Genomic DNA, 27,022 nt, shown 5'->3' with positions numbered 1-27,022 from the left:
TGCACACATTACGTTTTTACCTGCATGATTTTGCTTTTACTATGAGACATGGATACTGAATTACATGAAAAGCCTTTTCATCATCTGTAGATATCATCATATAGTTCCTCCTTGAGCTACTAATATTATAAAATTTTAATAATAGCTTTTCTAATGAACCAAATTTGTACTCATGAGATGAAGCCAACTTAACCATAATGTACAAATCTGCTAATAGACTACTGCATTATTTCATTTGCTAATATTTTATTTTGTATGTATGCCTATATACTCATAACTAAAATTGTTATTTCTTGTTTATGTTATTCTTGTTAAATTTTTACATCAGAGTTTTACAGGCATGGCAAATATACAACCTATTTTTCATTTTCTATACTCCAAGGACATTAAGTTGCAGAGAAAATACCTTTTCTTGATATAAAACTTATAGTGATATCACTTGGACTATGGGTTTTTAATTTTTGCTTTTGTTCTTTTAGCTTCAAAAATATTTTTGAAGAGTACTTTTTACAACTTCTATTTATACATAGTTATTCTTTATTTCTATCTTCTTGAATAAATACAGTAGTACATATTTTTTAGAAAATGAACTAACGATATCTAGATTATTTCTAAGTTATATAAAGTATTCTATCATAATTTATAATTTTCTTGGTTTTCTCTGCATCATTTATTATGTTATCTTTTTCACTCCTAACAGTATTTTATCTTATTATGTTTATTATATAGGGCTAGTTGTTTATTAACGTTAGTGAAAAAACTCAGGGAGCTACATATATTTATTAGTACCAGTTACCATACCACATAATTAAAATGCCTCCAAAATGATTGTACGAATTGAACCTTCCCTACCAATCTCTATTTCCTTGGCTTCTCCTTTTTTTTTTTAACATCTTTATTGGAGGAAAATTGCTTTACAATGGTGCGTTCATTTCTGCTTTATAACAAAGTGAATCAGTTATACATATACATATGTCCCCATATCTCTTCCCTCTTGTGTCTCCCTCCCTCCCACCCTCCCTATCCCACCCCTCTAGGTGTTCACAAAGCACCGAGCTGATCTCCTTTTGCTATGCAGCTGCTTCCCACTAGCTATCTACTTTATTTGGTAGTTTATATATGTCCATGCCACTCTCACTTTGTCCCAGCTTACCCTTCCCCCTCCCCATATCCTCAAGTCCATTCTCTAGTAGGTCTGCATCTTTATTCCTGTCTTGCCCCTAGGTTCTTCATGACCATTTTTTTTTTAGATTCCATATATATGTGTTAGCATACGGTATTTGTTTTTCTCTTTCTGACTTACTTCACTCTGTATAACAGACTCTAGGTCCCTCCACCTCACTACAAATAACTCAATTTTGTTTCTTTTTATGGCTGAGTAATATTCCATTGTATATATATGTCACATATTCTTTATCCATTCATCTGCTGATGGACACTTAGGTTGCTTCTATGTCCTGGTTATTGTAAATAGAGCTGCAATGAACAATTTGGTACATGACTCTTTTTGAATTATGGTTTTCTCAGTGTATATACCCAGTAGTGGGATTGCTGAGTCATACAGTAGTTCTATTTTTAGTTTTTTAAGGAACCTCCATATTGTTCCCCATAGTGGCTGTATCAATTTACATTCCCACCAACAGTGCAAGAGGACTCCCTTTTCTCCACACCCTCTCCAGCATTTATTGTTTGTGGATTTTTTGATGATGGCCATTCTGACTGGTGTGAGATGATATCTAATTGTAGTTTTGATTGCATTTCTCTAACGATTAATGATGTTGAGCATTCTTTCATGTGTTTGTTGGCAGTCTGTATAATTTCTTTGGAGAAATGTCTGTTTAGGTCTTCTGCCCATTTTGGATTGTTTGTTTTTTTGATATTGAGTTGCATGAGCTGCTTGTAAATCTTTGAGATTAATCCTTTGTCAGTTGCTTCATTTGCAATATTTTATCCCATTTTGAGGGTTGTCTTTTTGTCTTGTTTATGGCTTCCTTTGCTGTGCAAAACCTTTTAAGTTTCATTAGGTCCCATTTGTTTATTTTTGTTTTTATTTCCATTTCTCTGGAGATGTGTCAAAAAGGATCTTGCTATGATTTATGTCATAGAGTGTTCTGTCTATGTTTTCCTCTAAGAGTTTTATAGCGTTTGGCCTTACATTTAGGTTTTTAATCCATTTTGAGTTTATTTTTGTGTATGGTGTTAGGGAGTGTTCTAACTTCATTCTTTCACATGTAGCTGTCCAGTTTTCCCAGCATCACTTATTGAAGAGGGTGTCTTTTCTCCACTGTATATTCTTGCCACCATTATCAAAGATAAGGTGACCATATGTGTGTGGGTTTATCTCTTGGCTTTCTATCCCATTCCATTGATCTATATTTCTGTTTTTGTGCCAGTACCATACTGTCTTGATTACTGTAGCTTTGTAGTTCCTTGGCTGATCCTTAACATGCAATACTGGGAACTGACCAAACACTTTCAGTGTTTGAGTTCCACTTGCTCTTCATGCATGCACGTGTGTGAGCGCACACACACATGCACACACATACAACCTTGTTTTTAAAAGAAAACATCATTATCTTTTTCCTTCCTCTTTGAAAAGTTTAGGTAGTCTGGTTTTATTCTGCAAGAATATTTTAGGATATTGCTTCATAAATATATTGTGTGCTGATAGGATATTGGTCTGGCTTGAAAGACAGAGACAAGAGAGAGAGACAGAGAGAGAGAAATTGCATTATAAGCATCATAAGAAAATAGCTTCTGAGGCAAAGATTTTTAACTCAGTATATACAACTTAATTCTATACTATTTAGTCTAAAAAGAAAATGACAAAAATATGAAACATAAACATTTTATGCTTTAAAAATATCCACTATAAAAATTGTCTATAGTGTGTTTCAGTGAGAAATATTTTAAGAATATCAAATTCAGGACAATGTCAAAAATTTAATTTTTAAGTTGAGTCTTCTTAAAGTTTTTTTCTGTCATTTATTAAAGCTCTTGTATAAAATATACCACATAATTAAAATTCCCCCAAAATGATTCACATAGAGTTTACATATACATTATTGAAAAGTATATTTATCTGACTCTTTGCAATGACTTATGAGTCTCTTGCACTATTTTAGGACCAGAACAAAAATGTCTTAGACCAAAAGTTCAGCATTTCCCAAATCCAGATCAATGGAATTATCTGGGATGTTTTTTTAAGTACAGATTTCTGATCCTTTTCCTGATGAAGCAAGAGCTCCAAATGTTGAGTCTGGTTGGGCTTCTCTATTTTAACTATCAGCCTCCAAGTGATCTTTATTTGCAGGTAGGCTTCAATACACTTAAAATATTTTAAAATGTAAATAACAAGATCCACTGGAATATAGCAAATTGACATTCAGTGTTAAGTAATGACATTTGTTTCTGGAAAATCTACCCTGTTCAATTTTCAATTGACAACCACCATGAAAAGCTGGTCAGCTTCTTAAAATGTTGAACATTCATCTTGACAGCTTTATGAATAATTATCAAAAATAATCATGCTTAAATCTTAGTCAGTATTTGCCTCATGGCAATGAATATAAAAATCCTCGAGAAGGCTTTTTAATTTCATTGTCAATGTAAATAATAACACCTTAAAATATTTATAACAGCTTTTTTCTCTTGGCCAGAGTTCATAAAACACCATGTTAATTCTTTACACAAAACAAACACTATATACTTTAAGAAACCTATTTAATTTAATTTAACTTAATTGATTCAAATAATGCAATGTGAATGTGATTTAATATGACATTAGAAATGTTCATTCCTACTATCTCACACTATAGAGTAGACCAAGGATCTACTATTTTTTTTTAAATTCCAACCACTGAAATAAGTGGAAGATTTCTCAAGATCTTTCTTCTTTCATTTTTTTCTATTTGGAACTCAGATTTTACAATCATCTGTTTTACAGGTCTACCTGTTATAAATCTAGTACTTCTTATATGACAAACGTTGTGCTAAGGTCTTTACATTATTTTTGTCTCATTGTATAGTTATATAACCTGAAGAGGCTGATATTCTTTAATTCCCATTTTACACATAAATAAACTACAAACAATAATTTGCTTAATTCATGTTACTAGGAAATGGAGAACAAAGAGTACATATGAAAACTGAATTGACTTCTAAACCCATCCTCTTAACTTTTTGGATATACCACCCCTGTAAATAATAAAACATGTTAGTTCTTACTATGTGCCAGGCATTATTCTAGGCAGTTTACATGTATCAGATCATTTAATCCTTACACAACTATATTAGCTGATACTACTATTCTCTCCATTTTGTAGGTAACAAAACTGAGGCTTAAAGAAGTACAAAAGTGTGATTTAAAAAAATTTTCTACATGGAGCCCATTCTACAAGACTTGGAACCTTAATCCAATCTGTAATCTAGATAAATCATCTTTAGAGTGGCTAAGAAGCCTACACCAAAATGCTAAAACCTTCACTCTTGTCCTTTTCTATGTGTATGACTGAGATGTCTGCTTTATCTAACCCTTGAGAATTTTCAAGATGTGGTGGCTAGTATACATGTACCTGGTGTTTATAATTTATGTCTCCAAATTAATGTGCCCAAGAAGTGAAAGAGGTGGAAGGTTGAAATGGAAAAGTCAAATGCTAGAGCTAATTTTCAGAATGAGGCCCTAACTGCCCTATAATGCTCTGATGGATGTTCTATATCACAAAATGTAATTTGGCAGTCTACTCCTATTTCTGAGTCTCTTGTCAAAACAGAAACATATAATCCTACGTGTTTAGTAGGAATACATTTGGTTTAAAACCATGTGAAATTTGTAAATGAATGCCCCTAAATGTGGATAAGAGAAGTAGATTCAAAGAAACATGAAATAAATGTAATTAGAAAGCTAAGGACAAAGAAAGATTCAGAATTATAGGAGGGTTGGAGAGTAGACCATGGATCCAAATAACTATTTGACAATTTGAATATGGTCCAGAAGATACTTTCATAGTTTCCCATGCTATGAGTAAACACTGTCTATGAACAAAATTTGCCACTTCACTGAAGTATATATGCAAGGAAATTTACCTACAAGGAAAAATCTCCAACTTCTTCAAGCAGATGAAGAAGTGCATGCAAAACCTATAGCTTGAGGAAATCAATCAAGATTGTGGAGTAAGAAGATGTGGAGCTTACCTCCCCATTCAAACACATCAAAAATACAACTATATGAAGAACAATCCTCACTGAAAACTAGAAACTGGCAGAAGGAACCCTGTACAACCAAGGCTATAAGATACACACATAATCAGGTAGGAAGGGAAAAAAAGTGATCAGGTCAGGACTGTGCCCCTGGGAGAGGACTCAGAGAAAAAGGGAGATAACACGGGAGACACCACCCTGGGGAGTGAGAGTCACAGACTGGGCACCTCAGTCCAGAGGTCCTACATGGGAGATATGAGCCCTCTTGCTGGTTGGAGGACTGCTGGGACTAAAGGGAGGGCTGTGGGAAGCCTGGACTCCACTCATGAGGAAGAGCACGTTGGCATGCACACCAGCCCTAGTCGAGCAAACACTCGGCCCTGCTCACTCCATGTCACAGTGTGGCACTGGATCTGGAGAGGGCACAAGTAGGGAAAGATCTGACCATAGGAGACAGAGGTAACCTGCTACTGGAGAAGAGCCTAGGTGGGGTGGCAGTGACCATTGTTGGTGCTTACTAAAGCAGTGCATTAGATGCAGCCCAGATCTCTGACAGTGGCTCACAGCTCACCTCCCAGTATATACTAAGAGCCTACATGGGCCCTGCTTGGCCTGTGGTATGGGTCCACAACAGGATGGGGGTGGAGGCTGGGGGAAGTGATTGGCTGTGAGGGACAAAGGGGACTTGCACCCGAGGCTGCATCTAAGTGTAGCAAGGGAAACAATTGCGGGTGCCTGCACAGGCAGCACATCAGAGACAGCTCGAACTTCTGTCTGAGGCCAACACAAGCATCTCCTGCTTCAACACTACCTCCTCTGGGGCAAGGGGCCCAATGCTGAGAGAGGAGAAAACACACACTTAAATGGAACAGAGACAGCTGGAGCGTGACCCCCAAGGCTTCTGCTCCAGCAACTTGGGATCAGATGCCACCCCAACTGGGTGATGATGGCAATTGAGCAGACAGGATGTCCCACCTCACAACCCACTGCAGCTCTAGTGCCTCCATCTCCAGCCCCACCCCCTACCAAAGTGATAACTGCTAGCACACGCTAAGGAAAACTGTGAATATCATCCATGTAAATACAGCTCGCCTACCAAAGGCACTGGGTACATGCAGTCTGTATGGGGTGCTTCCACATAACAACAGACCTTCAAGACAACAATAGGTAACCATTTCACCTAAATATATAGAGACAGAGAAAGTTAAGCAAAATGAAAAGGCAGAGGAACTGGTCTCAACTGAAAGAGCAAGAGAAAACTCTTGAAAAAATAAATAATGAAAAAGAAGTAAACAATTCACCAGCAAAGAATTCAAAGCATTGGTAATAAAAATGGTGGCTGAATTAGGGGGAAAAAAATACATGTACCCAGTGAAAATGTTAACAAGAAACTAGAAAATATAAGAAAGACCCAATCTGAAATAAAGAATTCAATAGCTGAAATTTAAAAATACACTGGAAGGGCTGAATAGCAGACCAAGTTATACAGAAGAACACATAAATGATCTGGAGATAGAATAATGGAAATCACACAATAAGAAAAGCAAAAAGAATTTTTTAATGAAAACAATTTAAGAGATCTCTGTGATAACATTAAGCATATCAATATTTGCTTTCTAGGGATCCCAGAAGATGAGAAAGCGAGATGGAGATCAAAAATTTAAAAATACTTAGAAAAAAATGACAATGAAAACACAATGACCCAAAACGTATGGGAAATGGCAAAAGCACTTCTAAGAGGGAAGTTTATAGCAAAGTTATCTTACCTCAAGAAACAAGAAAAATCTCAAATAAGCAAACTAAACTTACACCAAAAACAACTAGAGAAAGAAGAACAAACAAAACCCAAAGTTAGCAGAAGGAGAGAAATCATAAAGATCAGATCAGAAATAAATGAAATAGAAACTAAGAAAACAATACCAAAGATCAATGGAACTAAAAGCTGGTTCTTTGAGAAGATAAACAAAATTGATAAAGCTTTAGCCAGACTCAAGAACAAAAAGGGAGAGGACTCACAGCAATGAAATTAGAAAAGAAAAAGAAGTTACAACTGACAGCACAGAAAGACAAAGGATCTTAAGAGACTACTACAAGCAACTCTATGCCAATAAAATGGACAACCTGGAAGAAATGGACAAATTCTTAGAAAGGTATAAGCTTCCAAGAAGGAATCAGGAAGAAATAAAAAATATGAATAGACCAATCACAAGTAATGAAATTGAAACTGTGATTAAAAATCTTCCAACAAACAAAAGCCCAGGACCAGATGGCTTCACAGGCAAATTCTATCAAACATTTAGAGAAGTGCTAACACCTATCTTTCTCAAACTCTTCCAAAATATAGCAGAGGGAGAAACACTCCCAAACTCATTCTACGAGGCCACCATCACTCTGATATCAAAACCAGACAAACATATCACAAAAACAGAAAATTACAGTCCAATATCACTGATGAACATAGGTGCAAAAATCCTCAACAAAATACAAGCAAACAGAATCCAACAACACATTAAAAGGGTCATACACCATGATCAAGTGGAATTGAGCCCAGGGATGCAAGGATTCTTCAATATATGCAAATCAATGTGATATACCATATTAACAAATTGAAGAATAAAAACATATAATCATCTCAATAGAAGCAGAAAAAGCTTTTGACAAATTTCAACACCCATTTATGATAAAAACTCTCCAGAAAATGAGCATAGAGGGAAACTACTGCAACATAATAGATGCCATATATGACAAACCCACAGCCAACATTGTTCTCCGTGGTGAAAAGTAAAACCATTTCCTCTAAGATCAGGAGAAAGACAAGGATGTCAACTCTCATCACTATTATTCAACATCATTTTGGAAGTGCTACCATGGCAATCAGAGAAGAAAAAGTAATAAAAGGAATCCAAATTTGAAAAGAAGAAGTAAAACTGTCACTCTTTGCAGATGACATGATACTATACATAGAGAATCCTAAAAATGCTACCAGAAAACTACTAGAGCTAATCAATGAATTTAGTAAAGTAGCAGGATACAAAATTAACACACAGAAATCTCTTGCATTCCTCTACCCTAATGATGAAAAATCTGAAAGAGAAATTAAGGAAACAGTCCCATTTACCATTGCAACAAAAGAATAAAATACTTAGGAATAAACCTAACACCATACACAAAAATAAACTCAAAATGCCTTAAAAACCTAAATGTAAGGCCAAACACTATAAAACTCTTTGAGGAAAACTTAGGAAGAACACTCTTTGACATAAATCACAGCAAGATCTTTTTTGACCCATTTCCTAGAGTAATGAAAATAAAAACAAAAATAAACAAATGGGACCTAATGAAACTTAAAACCTTTTGCACAGCAAAGGAAAACATAAACAAGATGAAAATACCACCATCAGAATGGCAGAAAATATTTGCAAATGAAGCAACTGACAAAGGATTAATCTCCAAAATATGCAAACAGCGCATGCAGCTCAATATCAAAAACCAAACAACCCGATCAAAAATGGGTGGAAGACCTAAATAGACATTTCTCCAAAAAGACATCCAGATGGCCAAACAAACACATGAAAAGATGCTCAACATAACTAATTATTAGAGAAATGCAAATCAAAACTACGATGAGGTATCACCACACACCGGTCAGAATGACCATCATCAAAAAATCTACAAACAGTAAATGCTGGAGAGGGTGTGGAGAAAAAGGAACCCTCCTACACTGTTGGTGGGAATGTAAATTAATACAGCCATTATGGAGAACAGTATGGAGGTTCCTTAAAAAACTAAAAATAGAACTACCATATGACCCAGCAATGCCACTACTGGGCATATACCCTGAGAAAACCATCATTCAAAAAGATACATGCATCCCAGAGTTCATTGCAGCACTACTTACAATAGCCAGGACATGGAGGCAACCTAAATGACCATCAACAGAGGAATGGATAAAGAAGATGTGGTATATATGTACAATGGAATATTACTTAGCCATAAGAAGGAACAAAACTGTGTCATTTGCAGAGACATGAATGGAGCTGGAGACTGTCACACAGAGTGAAGTAAGTCAGAAAGAGAAAAACAAATATTGTATATCGCTCTTATGTGGAATCTAGAAAAATGGTACAGATGAACCTATTTGCAAAGCAGAAATAGAGACACAGACCTAGAGAACAAATGTATGGATACCAAGGCGGGGAAGGGGGTGAAATGAACTGGGAGATTGGGCTTGATATATAATCACTATTACGTATAAAATAGATAACTAACAAGAACATACTGCATAGCACAGGAAACTCTACTCAATGTTCTGTGGTGATCTAAATGGGAAGGAAAATCAAAAAAAGAGGGGATATATGTATACATATAGCTGATTCACTTGCTGTACAGCAGAAACTAACATATTTTAAAGCAACTATACTTCCATAAAAATTAATAATAAAAAAACTCAGTGAATGAGAGATTAGAGACAGGTGTATAAAAAAGTAATACACTTGAAAATATGTCTTTAGATATTCCCAAATGCTTCATAGAGAAATAAGAAGGTGCAAAACAGAAAAAAGAATTATAAAATATTTATTATTTTATTAATTAAAAACATTTATGGAGCCCCTAGGGTATTCTAGTCTCTAGTAATAGAAAGACTAATAAGATGGGATTTCTGTTTGGGTTGACAGACTACTAGTTGACCCCACACAAATTCACTCTCCACTTCTTCCCAAACACATGGTTGCCCAGCTAAAGACTGCATTTCCCAGCCTCCTTTAAACTGAAATTAGCCTAAGAGAAAGTTCTTGCCAGTAGAATGTAAGAAGTAATTCTAGAAATTCTGCCTCCTTTGTCAAATAGGAAATTGCTTTCCTTGACTTCATATTTTTCCTTTCCATGAAGTGGAAACTAGATGTGGCAGTGGCCTCTTCACCTGTATTGAAAAGAAAATGACAAGCTGATATCAAAACACCAAGATGAGGCCAACACACGTCCCTGAATGATTTCATGCAGTAGAACTTCTACATACAACCAGAGCGCCACTTTCAAACTAAGGATGAAAAACTTTTTACTTAAACCACAGCATTTTTTAGTTTTATTGTTACATCATACTGGCAGTTACCCTAATCTAATGAAAACAGCCTTCAAGGAGCTGCCTATGTTAAAATAGAGGGGAAGAGTCTTTAAACAAATGCATAAGAAATTATCAGGAGTGCTCTGATAGAAAACAATACAGAGTCAAGTGGAAATGGAGAAGACAACTCTTCTTGGAGAAGGAGATTTCAGGTTGAACATGAAGATTAGTTTACCTATTTATTGGTAGGTGGGGATGAATAGGAGGATGGTATTTCAGACAGAAAAATCAGTATGAGCCAAAGCACCAATAACATGGTGCAGGTATAGTCAAGAAACCACCAGTCATGTCATGGCTGGGAGGAAAGGAAGAGTCACTGGGAGACAAGGCTGGAGATGTAAAAATTATCCCATTATAAAAGCTCTTGTAAGTAATGTGATTATAACTGACTTATCCAATGTGTGTCTAATATGGAGGGAAGATTCTACAATTTAACAGTTTCTGGCTTGCACAGCTGGGTAGATAATTTTGCCATCCACTAAGATAAAAGTGTGGATGAAAATATAGCTTCAGCTTTATACAGTAATAAGCCTAAAAGTTTTTTATGTCAAATCAAATTTATATCTTTCCTTTTGCAAATGAGAAAACTGAGCCCTGAGAGTTTAACTGATATTCCAATAACCTCAATCACATTTAGTGGCAGAGCAAGAGCTAGAAGGTGAATTCTTTCAGACTCTCAGCTTAAAGTCTTTTTGGAACAGATGTATAGGGAATAAAAAGCTATGAAGTTTGCTGCGAGACAATCTGAACCTTGAAAAATAAATAAAATTAAACTTGGTATAGGGGAGATTAATAAGTTTATAAGAATAAAGGAATTGGTAAAGAAGGGTGGGGGTTTAGGGGATATTTACTCAGGAGTAAAATTCACGTCAGCAAATAGTAATAAGAATATATTGATTGTCTCAGATTCTAGAGGACTTCAAATGACAGATAAAGGAGATTTATTCAAAAAATATTTAATGTGCACCAATAATGTGTCAGATACCATTATAATCACTGGGAATACATCAGCAAATAAAAAATGTTTTGTCCTCATGAAGTTTTCAATGTAGAGAGAGGAACAATAAAAATAAATTTGTAGCTATATGTCAGACATACTATTAAGAAATGAAAGCAAAAATCAGGGGATAATAAGTACTAAGAGTATCTGTTTCATATAGGCTGGTCACAGAATGCAGAGACCTGACGGATGTAAGGGATAAAGGAGAGTAGACATCTGAAGAAAGAGCATTCCAGATAGAAACTACAAGTGTGAAGGCCTTGAGGCTGGACCATACTTGGTGTGATAGGAGCAGAGCATGGAGACAACTATGGCTAGAGCAAAATAATCAAGACAGTCTTGTCTAGAAGAAGTGGTCAGAGATGCAGTAGGATGTGATCATGTATGACCTTACAGGCCACAGTGAAGTTCTTAACTCTTACCTTGAGTGATAGGGAAACCATTAGAATATTCTGAGCAAATAATGTTCTGGTGTATATTTTAACAAGATTCATCTGGCTACTGTGCCAACTACAGACTGTAAAAGGACAAGGGATGGAGCAAGAAAACCAATCAATAGGCTACTGCAGTAATCCAGGCAAGAGCACTGGTGCTCTGGATCAGGATGGTATTAGCGGAGGTGGTAAGAAATGGTTAGATTCTGGATATATTTTGAAGGTAGAGCTATCAGGATATCTTTCAGGTTAGATATGAGGTATAAAAGAGAAAGATAGGAGGCTCTGATGACTCCAAGATTTGGGGCTTGACCTTGAATTTGCACAGTTACCATTTATTAAAATGTGGATACAGAAGGTTAATAGGTGAAAAGAAAAAAATCAAAATTTATGTTGTAGATTTGTAAAGTTTGAGGTGTCTGTTTGCTATCTAAGTGGATTTGACTTTATCTTTTATGTGGTGAATAGTCATTGGATAGTCTTGAGCAATGAAATGATAGTAAAATATATTAACCTAAATGTATCAAAGAAATACCATTAGAAAACTATCAAAGCAAATGTAGGTTCCCACAATCCTCTACTCAGGTTTGATTAATTTGTTACAGTGGCTTAGGGAATTCAGGAAAACTGTTTATTTAGTTATGTTTACCAGTTTATTACAAAAGGATATGATAAAGGATACAGATGGACATCCTGAAAAAAGAGATTCACAGGGTAAATTATGTGGGAATGGGTGCAGAGCTTCCATACCTTCTCCAGGCATCACTATCCCAGCACCTCCATGTGTTCACCAACTCAGAAGTTCCTTGAACCCAGTCCTTCTGGGTTTTGATAGAAGCTTCATTACATAAACATGATTGATTAAATTATTCACCCAGAGGTCAGGAGGTGGGACTGAAAGTTCCAACCCTCTAATCACATTGTTGGTTTTCCTGGCAATTTGGATCCTTAGATGGGGTCCAAAATTCACCTCATTAACATAACAAAAGATATCTTTATCACTCTCATCAGTTAGGAAATTCCAAAAGTTTTAGGAGCACTATGCCAGGAATGGGGACAAAGACCAAACATATACTTCTTATTGTAAATCACAATGCCACAGAGGGCTATTTGCATTTTGGATGGAGCAATATGCAGGATTTTACTGCACATTGCTGTTTACAATGCCCAACCCCTATCCACTTAATGTCAGTGCTACCTCCTAGTCATTGTGGAATCTATAAGTGGGTACACATTTCCAAATGTCCTCTAGGGGCAGTACTGCCTCAGTTAGAGGATCTTGCTCTAGACAACTGAATACAAGACTATGAACTTTAGGCAAAATAACATTAACAGGCACACCTTGAATCACAAGCCTCCAACTTGTTCACAATCTATTAAATAAAAGTAAGATTCCATCAGTGTCTGCCCACATTTTCTGCCACCACAAAAGATAACAAGTCTGTTCTGATTGACAGTGCCAACTGGTAGCTACCAATGAAAACTATTCAAAATAAAAACTGACTTCATTCCAGACAGAGCAATGTTTGTGGGACAGCTCAGTTAATTTTTTTTATGTGTATATAAAACATCTTTTTAAAGCTCTTCTTATCTCCCCTTTCTCTTCCAAACCTTATTTTCCTTAAAAATAAAAATCACCTTTTTCTTCATATATTCATGTTTATGTCAAACAATGTCCATGTCTGACAAGCCAAGTCCAGGAGCCTCCTTAAAATCATCATAACTGCTCTACTAATTTGATGTACTTTACCTTAATTGGAAGCAATGAGAGAAAAATAATTACTCAATGTTTTCATGTTTTAATTAATTACTATAATTTAAGCAATATCATTTTTCTCTTTCTGTCATAAAAGTATATAATTTAAAGATACATTTTGGGGAAAATGGGCACATTTAATCATCTATAAATTAAGGAGTTTCCATCAGATGATTTCTAAGTTGATTTCTTCTTGTACAATCCTCTAACTCTACAATATTGTGTCTATGGGAAAATGCTGAATGCTACACAATCAACTTATTAGTGAACTTTGGGCTAAAACCTATTTATGAGTTATGGACTCTGTAAGTATAAAAATATACAATCAACATAACTACATCTGTATTTGAGTATAAATGGCTACATATTGGTAATATTAATCACTAATAAAGATAGAACTTTTGCTATATCCTAGTCAAAAACCAAATTGTTTGACAAGGACCATTTTTATACAAATGTACAAATGCAAATGCATCATAATTGTGTTTGTCTTTTATACTTCCAAGTTTATAAATGTTTAAAGATTTCTGTGTGAAGTTACAAAAGTACTGACCACAAAGGAAAAAGCAGTTATAAAGCTGTAGCCTCATTTTTTTCTATTTGAAACTTAGGAGAACATAAAATTCCTTTTAAACCATATTGCTCTATTTTTTACTAAGTAAATTGAACTTTAGAACATAAGAGCTGACTGATCAAGTCATAGAGTACTTTGACAAACCAAAGAAATCTTCAAAGGATATTTAAGTTTATTTCCAAAGCATATAGTCCAGGAAGAAATTTGGAATGTCAAACCAACAGAAGCTACTGTGTTGTTTTAAAATATATGTTTTAAAAAGATTAGCTATCTAGACAATACTAAAAAAAAACTATTAATGTGTATTTTTCCTCATAATCAACACAAGTCGAAAATTCGTAATGTTTTTTAAAGCATTAAGAAAATATTTATTTCTACTGAACATCAGAACATAATTCAATTCAAAACATTGAACTCTATGCCTAAAGTCTAAGAGTAGAAAGCAATAAGATAAAACAAATCTCCTGGGACTTCCCTGGTGGTCCAGTGGTAAAGAATCCACCTTCCAATGCAGAGGACAATAGTTTGACCCCTGGTGGGGGAACTAAGATCCCACATGCTGCTGGGCAACTAAGCCCACACACCACAACTACTGAGCTGTGAACCTCAATGAGAGAGCCCACGTGCCGCAAACTACAGAGCCAATGCACACTGGAGCCCACACCACAACTAGAGAGAGAAAATCCGCACTCCACAACTAGAGAGAAGCCCACACGCCACAACGAAGGGCCTGCATGCCACAACTAAGACCCGACGCAGCCAAAAATAAAAAAGAAAATAAAATTTAAAAAAAAGAATACATTAGGAAATAATTTTTAAAAATAAATAAGTAGATAAAATTAAAAAATAAAACAAATCTGCTCTCATGAAACATAGTCTACTAGAGATTAAAAGTCCTATATCCAAGAATTTAGGAATCCAAAGTGACATCATTTTCCCTTTGTTATTCAGTTTTTCTTTTATGTGGTTTAAAAAGAAAACCCAGAATATGCCAATCTACTGCCTTTATTCTGAGGAGAAGAAATATCAGATAGACACCAATTGACTGAGACCACACATATATGGGCAGCAGCCACGACAACATTGGGTCTTGCCTTTTGTACAAAATGTATACATATATACATGTAAATATATATATATGTAATCCAGTGAGAAGTGCTCACATGCACCCAGATAGGGGACAGAAGCAGTTGTAACAATAGAGTGGAGCCCATGGTAGAGGTACATGGGAAGTGGTAGAGAGTAGCAGCCTCCCCTCCATCTTCCCACCCTGGGCCAAAGGAAGGACCTGGGAGGAAGGACAGTTATCCAAAGAAGATGAATATACATATGTACGTGTGTGTGTGTGTGTGTGTGTGTGTGTGTGTGTGTGTATGTGTGTATGGTATAGTATCAAAACTAAGACTCTTCATATGTTTAATGTATAAAAAATTTCAATCCTTGAGTCATTTAATTCTCAGCCTTTCTGTTTTTATTATGGGGGAAAGTATATTTCATTGGTCAGTTTAAACATATAATACATATAGAATAAATATGGAGGAACATATTTTTCTTAAATCCCTTCTCAATTTGTTGAAATCAATTGAAAGCTTTGTAATCTGAAAGACAATTTCTATGTACACATTTCTGATAAATGGCCTAAAGAAATTTCAGGGAGGAAGAAGGACCTGAACTGCTAAGCCTTCATTAATTTGTTGTAGTTTATTTTCTCATTCTAAGTAAATACTCATTTTCACATCCAATTTTGTATTTGTAATCTTATATTCTTTTTCTAAAAGAATGACCCAAAACCTATGCACAGTTCCCGTAAAATGTGTCCCCTTCCAGGCCCCTGGTGTGTGCCACTGCCTCAAAAGAAAACATCCAAGAAATTCAGGGGAGTGTCTGAGAAAAGGTACAGTAAATGTGAGACTTAATAGAGGGAAGTCAGGCAGGACAACCAGACTGCCTGGACCAGATGATGGTCTGATGAGAAAACACTGCCTGGGGGGGATTCTCAAACCAGGAAGATGAAGGCTGATAAAATTTATGTAGAATGGATTCTTTGGCAGACCCAAATCTAGATGATTTAATCTCTCTTATTATGACTCCCCAAAGGTGGTAGGGAGGTGGGAATCTAGAAATACAATATATTTTTTAAATGCCTGGGCTAGAAAGCAAAAGGAAAATAAGAGGAAAAAAGGTATTCTACTCCAAAAGCCTTAACTAGCTTGTTACGTGTGAAAAAAGGGACCAGCATATAAGTTCAACAGTTAAAAACTTGGGTGAGCTTTTTTGAATAACAATAATAAAAATAGTTATGTAGCTCTTACCATGTGTCAGACACTGTTTACTTTACATATATTAGCTCATTTAATCATCCTAATAACACTTTGAAATGGATATGACTATTATCTCCATTTTACTAATGAGAAAACTGAGGTAAAGAAAAATTAAGTAACCAGTCCAAGACCACACAGTTGGGAAGTGGCTGATCCAGGATTCAAACCAGGCAACCTGACTCCAGAGGGCATGTATTTAATTCTTTACCCTACGCTGAAAGATGTCAAGAGTGAGGAAGGGGCAGAAGCACATAATAAAAAAGTATTATTTAGATAAATAAAAAAAAAAGCATACCCTCTCTTTTTCTCTGAAAAAGGAGTGGAAAAGTCAATGAAGATGTAGAAATAATTTGAAGTGGTTAAGAGGATGTGACTTAAGATGAGGCAAGTTCCTCTCCTAGTGAAGAAAAGTGGGAGGGTAGATGGACACTGATGGATGGGAAAGAAACTAACTAGTTTTATAATTTCAAAAAATTCAATTTGGGAAAAGGAGTTGGCAAGAAAATAGATTTTAAAAAATTATATTTTCAAGTGTCACACATTTTAGGAACCCTGAGCTATGAACCGTGATATTTCTTAGTTCTTTGGCTCCATTATATTTCAACTAAGCATCTCCTAGGCACTGCTAAAGTACTTGTTTCACTCAGGATTTGTGTTTTCAACCATTTAAAGCTTTTTTCCCTTATGACTGTTTTTGAGTACTACAAAGAGCCCAGCTAGGGATGAGTTATGTTTGTTTCACACTAAACTGTTTCCTTAAAATATGACATATATATTCTGCCCCTTCAACCTGGAGAAATAACCTCCAGGTTTTCAAATGTTTTTATCTGTGTGGTAAATCAGGTACCTCTGAGAGTCAACAATGGTTTATTACTATACTTTATCCATGAAACAAACCTATTCATATTCATTTGAATGACAGGAAAAGAAAGGTGTGATAACTTACCTGTATTGTATTCCTCTCATGTGGCATAATGTATTCAGCTGAGGATAATCAATGTTCTTAGGCATTTGCAAGCCTGCAAAATTAAAAAAAATCAATTAAAAATGTGAGCAATTTTCGGCAATCTTATTAACCAAGTTTGTAAATACAATTTAATTGCAAACATTCATCATAGTAAAAGAACTCAGTGACTATGGAAGTGATGTATTAACAGTCTTTTTTACACAAGCAGAATTGAATAGGGTGATTAAAATGAGGAAAGAATTTAATGTTTTTCATTGATGTGAAATCTAGTCTGGAATATTATGTTTGTTTATTTGTTTAATTCCAGTAAATTCTGGTGCTAACATGTGTCATATAATGTCACTCCTCTGGAAGTAAGCCTTTCAGAATCCTTATCCTATACCTTTAGAATGTGAACTGGTTCCAGAACTCCAGACATGACAATTCAAAGAGTTTTCTTGAGGTCTCCCTCTCCCTCTTCATCTCCTTCTCCTTCTCTGTAATACTAGTAATATTTGTTCATTCCTATGCAGGTCCCCATCTTTGGCTAGCTCCTCTTCAGAACTCTACAGAGCACCTTCCAGTGTCTGGATTCAGTTTGCAACTCCTTCTGAAGTTCAAGTGTAAGCAAATCACATATGTTCCCTTACAAGCAGAAAGATAGTAGTCATAGCTAAAAGCAACTAACTGTGATTCCCCTTCAGTACCAGAAAGAACTGACATCCTTCAAAGGAGATGAAAAGGAAAATAGAATATTGACAACAAGCATAATTACAAAGATGGGCCTTCACATCACAGGTACTCTCCATACCCCAGGAGAATGCATGCTGTTGGAAATTTAAAATGGAAAGCAGTAATAAATACGAAGATGCACATTATTCCTTCCCTTAGTGAACAGTTACTGAGAGAATCACCGGCCTAATGCATTTCTAACCTTTTTAAGACATATTCATTGACCACATCCCAATAAGGAAGAATTAGAATTTGACATGTCCAAACTTATCCATTTTAATTCCAGGTAACTGAATCATAAAATTTCAAACACTTTTTGTTTAAGCCTTTTGTGCTCTAAAACTGAATCATCAATAACAAATAACCACTTTCTAAATACAAAACTGAAAATAGTAAAATATAAACAGAAAACTGGTTGTTACCACATGAATCATTACCATTTAATAAACCTGAAAATACTAATTACATGCTTTAGGTATTTTCTTACCTACCTTACTCAGTTAAGCCTTCAGAAAGAAAAAAATTACCTCATTGCACTTTAGCATTATATGGAATCATTATTTTAGATGATCCAAGTTACAGCTAGATTATATAAAAAATACTTCTAGTATAGTAATATTTCTTATATGGGATATTATAAAAAATCTTAATTATAGTAGTATTTTTTCATTTTTAAAAATTTTATTGAAGTATAGTTGATTTACAATGTTGTATTAATTTCTGCTGTACAGCAAAGTGATTGTTATACACATATATATATACATATTCTTTTCCATTATGGTTTATCACAGGATACTGAATATAGTTTGCTGTGCTATACAGTAGGACATTGTTGTTTATCCATCCTATATATCACAGTTTTCATCTGCTAATCCCAAACTCACAATCCATCTGTCCTCCAATCCCTTCTCCCCCTTGGCAACCACAGGTCTGTTCTCTATATCTGTGAGTCTGTTTCTATTTCATAGATAAGTTCATTACTGTTATATTTTATATTCCACATATAAGTGATATCATATGGTATTTGTCTTTTTCTTTCTGGCTTACTTCACTTAGTATGGTAATCTCTGGGTCCATCCATGTTGCTGCAAATGACATTATTTCTTTCTTTTATAACTGAGTAATATTTCATTGTGTATATATATACCACATCTTCTTTACCCATTCATCTGTCATACAGTAGTTTTTATATACACAGGTTAAGAAAAGACTTCTACTAAGTATTGGTTTAGTCCATTTTCCTAACCCAGTTTAAGAAGAGGGTCAGAAATAGCCCTGGGGACTGGTGTGGACATAAAAGGGGGATGGTGGCATAGAGATTTGGGAAAAGGACAAGGTTTGAGAAATTCTGACTTTAAAAAGGACTTTGAAAAAGTAAATATCTTCAACTTTCAGTTAAAGCAAAAATATAAAAATCACAGAACAGATATTATAAGACTAAGAATTGCCAGCAAAGAATAGAAAAATTGAAAACTCACCTTGCCTGAGGAAAGCTGTGGCACCTGAGGGTGCAACTTTACACTGGGCTTGGCACAGCCAAGTAAACTCAAAACCAGAATCAGATGAATGGATAAAGAAGATGTGGCACATATATACAATGGAATATTACTCAGCCATAAAAAGAAATGAAATTGAGTTATTTGTAGTGAGGTGGATGGACTTAGAGTCTGTCATACAGAGTGAAGTAAGTCAGAAAGAGAAAAACAAATACCATATGTGAACACATGTATATGGAATCTAAAAAAAAAAAAATGGTCATGAAGAACCTAGGGACAAGACAGGAATAAAGACGCAGACCTACTAGAGAATGGATTTGAGGATACGGGGAGGGGGAAGGGTAAGCTGGGACAAAGTGAGAGTGGCATGGACATATATAAACTACCAAATGTAAAATAGATAGCTAGTGGGAAGCAGCCGCATAGCACAGAGAGATCAGCTCCGTGGTTTGTGACCACCTAGAAAGGTGAGATAGGTAGGGTGGGAGGGAGGGAGACGCAAGAGGGAAGAGATATGGGAACATATGTATATGTATAACTGATTCACTTTGTTATAAAGCAGAAACTAACAAACCATTATAAAATAATTATCCTCCAATAAAGATGTTAAAAAAAAAAACAGAATAGTCTAGGTAGTACTCACAGCCTAGAAGGACACTATACAATTCACAAAAAAATTTCTTCACCGATCCTCATTTGCAAGAGGTGTTTGTCACAAGGATCTTTACATAAAGGCCCTTGAGCAATATACTGGATATTGTCTTTGAAGAGTTTCATTAAAAAGAAAAAAACCAAAAGATTTCACCATGAAATTGTAAAGTTGAGCTTCTCTGGTGATCAAATTTAATACAGGGATAAAGCTTAAAGAGTTTAAAGAATACTAAGCTTACATTTGTTTTCCAGTCTTTTTCTCTGCTCATGAATATGTCTTACTTGGGCTTTTGGCAGAGTAGAAGAGGCTTAACCCTATAATGGGGATAAAAATCAAGGATTTTAACCAGAGTAAGTTTGAAAGGGGATTAGCAGCTGATATAAATGGGTGGTTATAAAGAATTTTAAACTTGAAATTCATGGTGAAATTAAAAAAACAATTATCTTTATTGATATAAGGCCTACTATATATTATTGAAATAGAGAAACTAAAATCCAATGTTATATGTGAGTGACACGATGATCTTTCGTTTACATGTGTTAATGTTTTCTCAGGGGTAGATATATATTTTCATATTTATGCAGTATGGTGAATTAAGTATGTTTGTGATAGGAGTTATAAAGATATGTTAAAACATATAAAGATATATTTTGTGAGTGTTAAAATAAAACTAAACTATTTTTCTCCAACAAGCTTTCCCTCTTAAGAGTAGATAAATATCCCTTGCAAAATCTAAGAGGAAGCAGTAGACTAAGTGAAGACTTAACAATATTGTAAATGAATAACCACTATTTGCTATGAGACTAAATTCATCTGAGTGGCTTATAGGGCAAGGTAAAAGAAATGGACAACAGAGCCAAAGAGAAAATGTGACAACAACAAAGAGAAAATGTGGAAATTTCAGAGTATGGTAGGCTAGAAAACAGACCTCTTCAAAGTAGTTATAGCACACACTCTAATGACTAATCCAGTGATAGGTAGAACTTTGCTTAATACAGTATTCAGAGTGCAAAGAAACAGTTCAACAGCAATAGCAACAGAAACATTATCAACGAACTTTTAGTAAGAATAGCAGTTCTTATATGCAGGAGGTGAATTCTAGCATAAGACTAAAGTACAGAACAAGGAGTTGGATAGGAGTAAAAAGAAAATATCCATCAGAGACTATAAGTGTAATTAATTCCCCCTATATACTTAGATAATTGATCTAGTTCTATGTTTTTAAATAAGTCTAAACTTGTGTAATAATAGAGAATTAAACATACCTATGTTAGTGGTTAATAGTGTGTTTATTCTTTTCCCTTCAAATAATAATTTGTTGTTTTCTAAAATCTCAAAGTTAATTCTCCTTCAAGTAACATTCAATAAACATAAGGCACCTGAAAAATCTCAATTAAATAGACCATCAAGAGGCAAAGGAATAGTGCCCAATCATGGACTTCTATGAATAAAAGCTGACACACCAACAGGGACAATTATGCAAGTGGGCTTATGTTGTCCCTGCCCCTTGTCTGAGTGGTTAAGATGTTAAAATAGACATATATTAACTGAAAAGTGAAAATAGAGGGGAATGATATACAACAAATTATTGAAATAGCTTCCCTTTATATCTTGATGAATGCAGTCATCTACATTCATGTTTATTTCCTCAACTCAAATTCGCTTCTCCACTTACTAAAATTTATCTTTCACATTCATTATTCATTAAAATTTGTTTTATTAAAAATCATAGGAAATCTTGTAGTTTTTAGTCCAATAACCTCTTTCCAGTCACCATTCTACTAACCTCTGTCAGTGACATTTGACACTGGTGAAGTTTCTACCTATGAGGCTTCTGTGACAGCATTCTCTCCTCGCTTGCTTTTTCCTTATTAGACTGCTCTACCAACTCCTATCTTCTTTGCTTGAGCATCAGTGTTGCCCACCAATCCATTCTCAGTATCCCTGTCTTCTCTTCTCAGTTTAGACCCACTTCTTGCATGACCTTATCAACACCCACATCTCCAGCTATCACACATACACTTCAGATCCTCAAATCAAACTCTCCAGCCCAGAACTCTAACTTTCACTCCACTAATATTCACATGAATGTCATCCAGGAAAATCAGACTCATGATAACAAAATCTTCACTTAAAATTCCTCTCATACTTCTTTCCCTCAAAATCCTGATCCTCCTCCTGAATTCTCCACCTGGGTTAAGAAAATCCCTATCACTTTCACAATTCTATCACCAACCTTGGGATCCTATTCTATTCTTTCCCCTTCAGGACCAAGGTGTTATGAAAGCCATCAATTCTGCCTCTTTTGAAATGTATCCTAAGTATCTTTCAAACATATCCTCTCCAATCCTAATGGCAGGGCCACTGAAGAGGGCCATACTGTGTGCACACTGTGAAGAAGTGCTATTCACATGCATGCAACACGTCAGAACCTTGTTTTAGACCCTCGTTGAGTCTCATCTGTACTACTGCCATTACCTCCTGTCTAGTCTCCCTGACTCGAACCTCTTCCTTTCCAACTCATCCTTCACACTACTATCACAGTACTTTCCAAAATTCCAATAGAGATTACATAACTTTATATGGAATACAATGCCTTTTATAATCATACCCAAGTGGAACCTCATTAAATACCACCACCATGTTCATCTCCCTTGCCTCTCCCCCATCTCTCAACAACACATTTTCTGTCTGCTCCATGAACATACCTTGTCCTTTTTTTTTTAAGATTTTTTTTTTGATGTGGACCATTTTTAAAGTCTTTATTGATTTTATTACAATATTGCTTCTGTATTATGTTTTGGTTTATTGGCCACAAGGCAAGTGGGATCTTAGCTCCCTGACTAGGGATCGAATCCACATCCCCTGCCTTGGAAGGTGAAATCTTAACCACTGGACTGCCAGGGAAGTCCCATACCTTGTCCTTCAATATGATATTATCTTTGGTTCTTTCTCAACTTATCCATTCATTTAGATCCACCTCAAAAGTTAACCCATCTGTGACATTTAAACTTCTCTTCCCTAGAAAAAAGTAGCTGTGCTAAACCTGAAAATAGTTTCCCTTAAGCAAGCATTATCTTTCTTTATGACTTTTTCATTTATACCTATTTTTTTTTCTATTTAACACTATCCCCTAAGGGTAGGATTCATTCCCTATTTATATATGAAACACTAGAACTTATAACTGTGCTTCAATTTAAATAAATATTATTTGTTAAATTATAATGAATAAATAATAAGAACATGGCTCTAATATGTCAGGCAAGGATGAGTTGTATGCAAGGAAAATAAATCAATGAAAAGTAATGAAGGCAGGACTATATGAGGAATATAAAGTTGTGTTTAAAGAATATTCACCAAAAACTCATAAAAAATAAATGAACAGCAAACAAACAAAACACCCTCTGCCCCTTGCAGGCAATACTTTAATCATTTTATCACCTTTCTATATGAGATTGAAGATCATATGAATGTCATTTTTGACATTATACACCATGGCAAAGCTCACTAAGTAACGAAGTGTAAAAAGAAGAAAAAACTTTGATCTTCATTAAAACTGAGGATTAAAAATATTTCCTTACTACAAACTCTAAAGAATATCAGCCAAATGATGTGATTTCAATAAATTTTAAAAGAGGCATTCATATGCATACTTCTCTTGTGTGAGGAAATAAGCAGAGTTCTCCAGGGAAAGGTAGGTTCCCTTAGCCCTGAGGGGTAAACCAATGAACTCTTACCTGGAATGGGAAGTTCTTGAGACTGGGCACACTAAAAGGAACCCCAAGCCCATGATATATATGGAATGTAGGGCTGCAAAAGGATCCTACCTATACTCATAGTTTTTTAAGAGTCAGGTTGTTGCGGTGATAAAACAGAGGACAAATATTAGGTGGCAATCAATGCAGAAGCAGCTGATCTCAGTCATTAAAGAGAAATAGAGAAATCACTACCAAGAAACCTTTGGAATATGAACTACTAATTAGAGACATATGATTTAGGGAAGAGTACAGAACAAAGTTGATGAGAAAGTATTCAAAGTTAACATATAAGAAAATTCTATCTGTCTGTTATCCCAGCTCATTCCCCACCACTATTTATTTTTCTAGCAAGTAAACTGCTTTCAAAAAATAACCACTGTTCAATAATCCTGGCACCTAGGCATAGCATACTCTTAAGGAAAGCATGAAAAACAATTAACTTATCAAACAAAAATCAAATAATACACATCAGAAGATGTAGTATGGCAGGAAATGAGAAGAAAGGCCACACACACATACACATGATGAAAGAAAAACAAAGATCTATAAGGCATTAAATAGAAATAAATTACAAATGAACAGGTTATATTCAGGAAAGAAGAGAAAAATAATTATGACAAAACCCACATTAGACATAACAAAAATGACAATAGAGATGTAAGAAAATATAGTCACAGAACATTGAGGTAAACATAAATAAATAGAGAAAAGAACAGGAGAAAGTGATAAATGAAGATAGAAAGGCGACACTACATGTGAAAATTGTTCCTGAATAAGAAAATAGTAATAATGGCACAGGACAAAATATGCTCAAACATATTACACAAGAACACTTTTCTCATATAAAGACCTGAGTCTGAAGAACTAAATATAATATCATGACCCAGAAAGGGAAAGAGAAATCATAGTACATGATTTACAAGGAGACTAGATATTTTAGATGTACTAGATTCGTAGCTAAATGTCACTTTTTCCAAGATAAACTATTATTTTAGCACCCAGGCAAAAGAGGAAGTCTCCTATAAGAGTGAAAACTCAATTTGGCCTTAGTCTTCTCCACAGAACAGTCCTGGCAAATAGTAAGATAATCTCAGGGGGAAAAAAAATGTGACTCATGAGTTTTATTCTCCAATAAATATAAAGGTAACAAATAAATATAAGACCTCAGAGAATATAAAGTACCATGAGCTCTCTGAAAAATACACTTTGATAACAATACAACTAAGGCTTAAGTAATATGGACTATACTAATAAACAGTAGGTAAATTCTGTAAACCTTAACACAAACAATAAATTCTTCATAGATTCTAGTGACAATAGTGTAAATAATAATGAGTAACAAATTGGAAGTTTCAACAGAGAATTGGAAGTATAAAATATATTTGTATAGATTCCCTCACACAGCAAATAATTAATAGCTACAGTTTAAAGAATATTTTAAAATAATGTATGTTGAATAATAATATGTGAAGGTATGAATGAAATTAGCCAGACTTAGATTTTACTATTCAGATTAGACATTAATAATCAAATTAAGATGTGCAGAGACAAAGTTTTCTCATTTCATACTAGATTGTGAATATCCATTGTCTAAAGTTGTTAAATCAAGAAAGGTTTAGGTATGGAGCCTTACTATTAAATATTTTTGTGTTCCAAATTATATGGCCTTAAAATTTATAAATGAAAAATCTCAGCAGTTGTAAATTAACTGTACTTCAATTTTAAAAATTGTTAAAAAAAAAGAGCAAATGGGAAAAAAAAGACCTCAGGAGACAAAATAACTTCCACAGTATCTTCCCTTCCTTTTTACCCAAAAATTAAGTAGAAAATGAATGACTGAGTATATAAATATTCTACATAATTAGTGAGATATATTAATCATATATCAAATCTATTCTTAAATCAAACAGTATATCAAAACTGAAATTATAAAATATCAAGAAAGTAAAAACAGTGACTGCTTTCATGAACCAATGGAATATAATTAGTCTTTCTCTGGGGAAATTACATTCCCCAAAATATTTATATTACAAGAAAGGAGAAAGAATGAAGCATTCAATGCAAGAAGTTAGGAAAAGAAAATTAAAATAAATAAGAGAAATAAAAGAGAGAAAATGGAAAAGTAGAAATTAATGAACTTATAAAACAAGAAAAACTGTAGAAGAATAAACAAATTCAAGAGCTGGTTCTCTGAAGGGAAAAAAACTACTGGCTTATCTAAACAAGAAAAAATATCATAAGTACTCAATGTCAGAAATACAACTGGGAAGTAATTAATGATAAATATCATTATATAGGTAATCAAAGTATTTTTCACAACTATGTGCCAAACTAATTAAAATTCTGATTAAAAATGAATGACTTTTCAGGAAAATGCATATTACCTAAATTGACCCTAGAAGGGAGGGAAAACCTAAATAAATAAATTGTCTTGAAAAAAGTGGAAAATAATCTCGCAGTAGTTTCTCTCTCTTTCTCTCTCACACACACACACCCCACACACAAACACACACACACACCCCACACACAAAAATACACACACACACAAATGTACGTAACCAAGGTGTTATCACGGGTGAATTCCATCAAATCCTTATAGGAGAAATAATTCTAATGCTAGTTAAATGTTTCAGAACACAGAGAAGAAAAGCTTCCAAATTTTTTTGATGAAGCAAGTAAAACAATGATACCCAAATGTGACGACAGTGGGTAAAAGAAAACCAGAGACTGATCTCGTGCATAAATAAAAATAAATATTATAATTTTATAGTGCCCAGAAACATATTAACACAGTAATACCACACGAAAAAGTAAGATTTATCCTAGTAATTCCAAGAAATTTCAACTACAAAGTATAACCATATAACTTACCACAAGTCAACATTTTAAAAATCATAATCTCCAGATACAGAAGTATTCAGTAAAATTCAATATTGTTTTTAAATAATTTAAGTAGAAAAAAAGTTTCTTAATTTGATGAATATATCAAAACAAAAGACAGCATCATGTTTAATGTTGAAACACTAGAAGCA

The 27,022-nt window shown here is 34.6% G+C and overlaps 1 protein-coding gene across 1 annotated transcript in view; it reads right to left on the bottom strand.

The window, feature by feature from the left end:
• The window catches only part of CNBD1 (cyclic nucleotide binding domain containing 1), a 397,045-nt gene that overhangs the window by 359,411 nt on the left and 10,612 nt on the right, over positions 1–27,022 (bottom strand). The window contains 3 exon segments of the mRNA XM_060127732.1: positions 2,569–2,680; positions 3,826–3,835; positions 17,353–17,425. Coding sequence (XP_059983715.1) covers positions 2,569–2,680; positions 3,826–3,835; positions 17,353–17,425 — 195 coding nt within the window.

The sequence above is a fragment of the Lagenorhynchus albirostris genome, chromosome 17 (genome assembly GCF_949774975.1).
Source record: "Lagenorhynchus albirostris chromosome 17, mLagAlb1.1, whole genome shotgun sequence".
NCBI lineage: Eukaryota > Metazoa > Chordata > Mammalia > Artiodactyla > Delphinidae > Lagenorhynchus > Lagenorhynchus albirostris.
The sequence above is the reverse complement of the archived record's forward strand: the minus strand, read 5'-3'. Positions and strand labels throughout refer to the sequence as shown.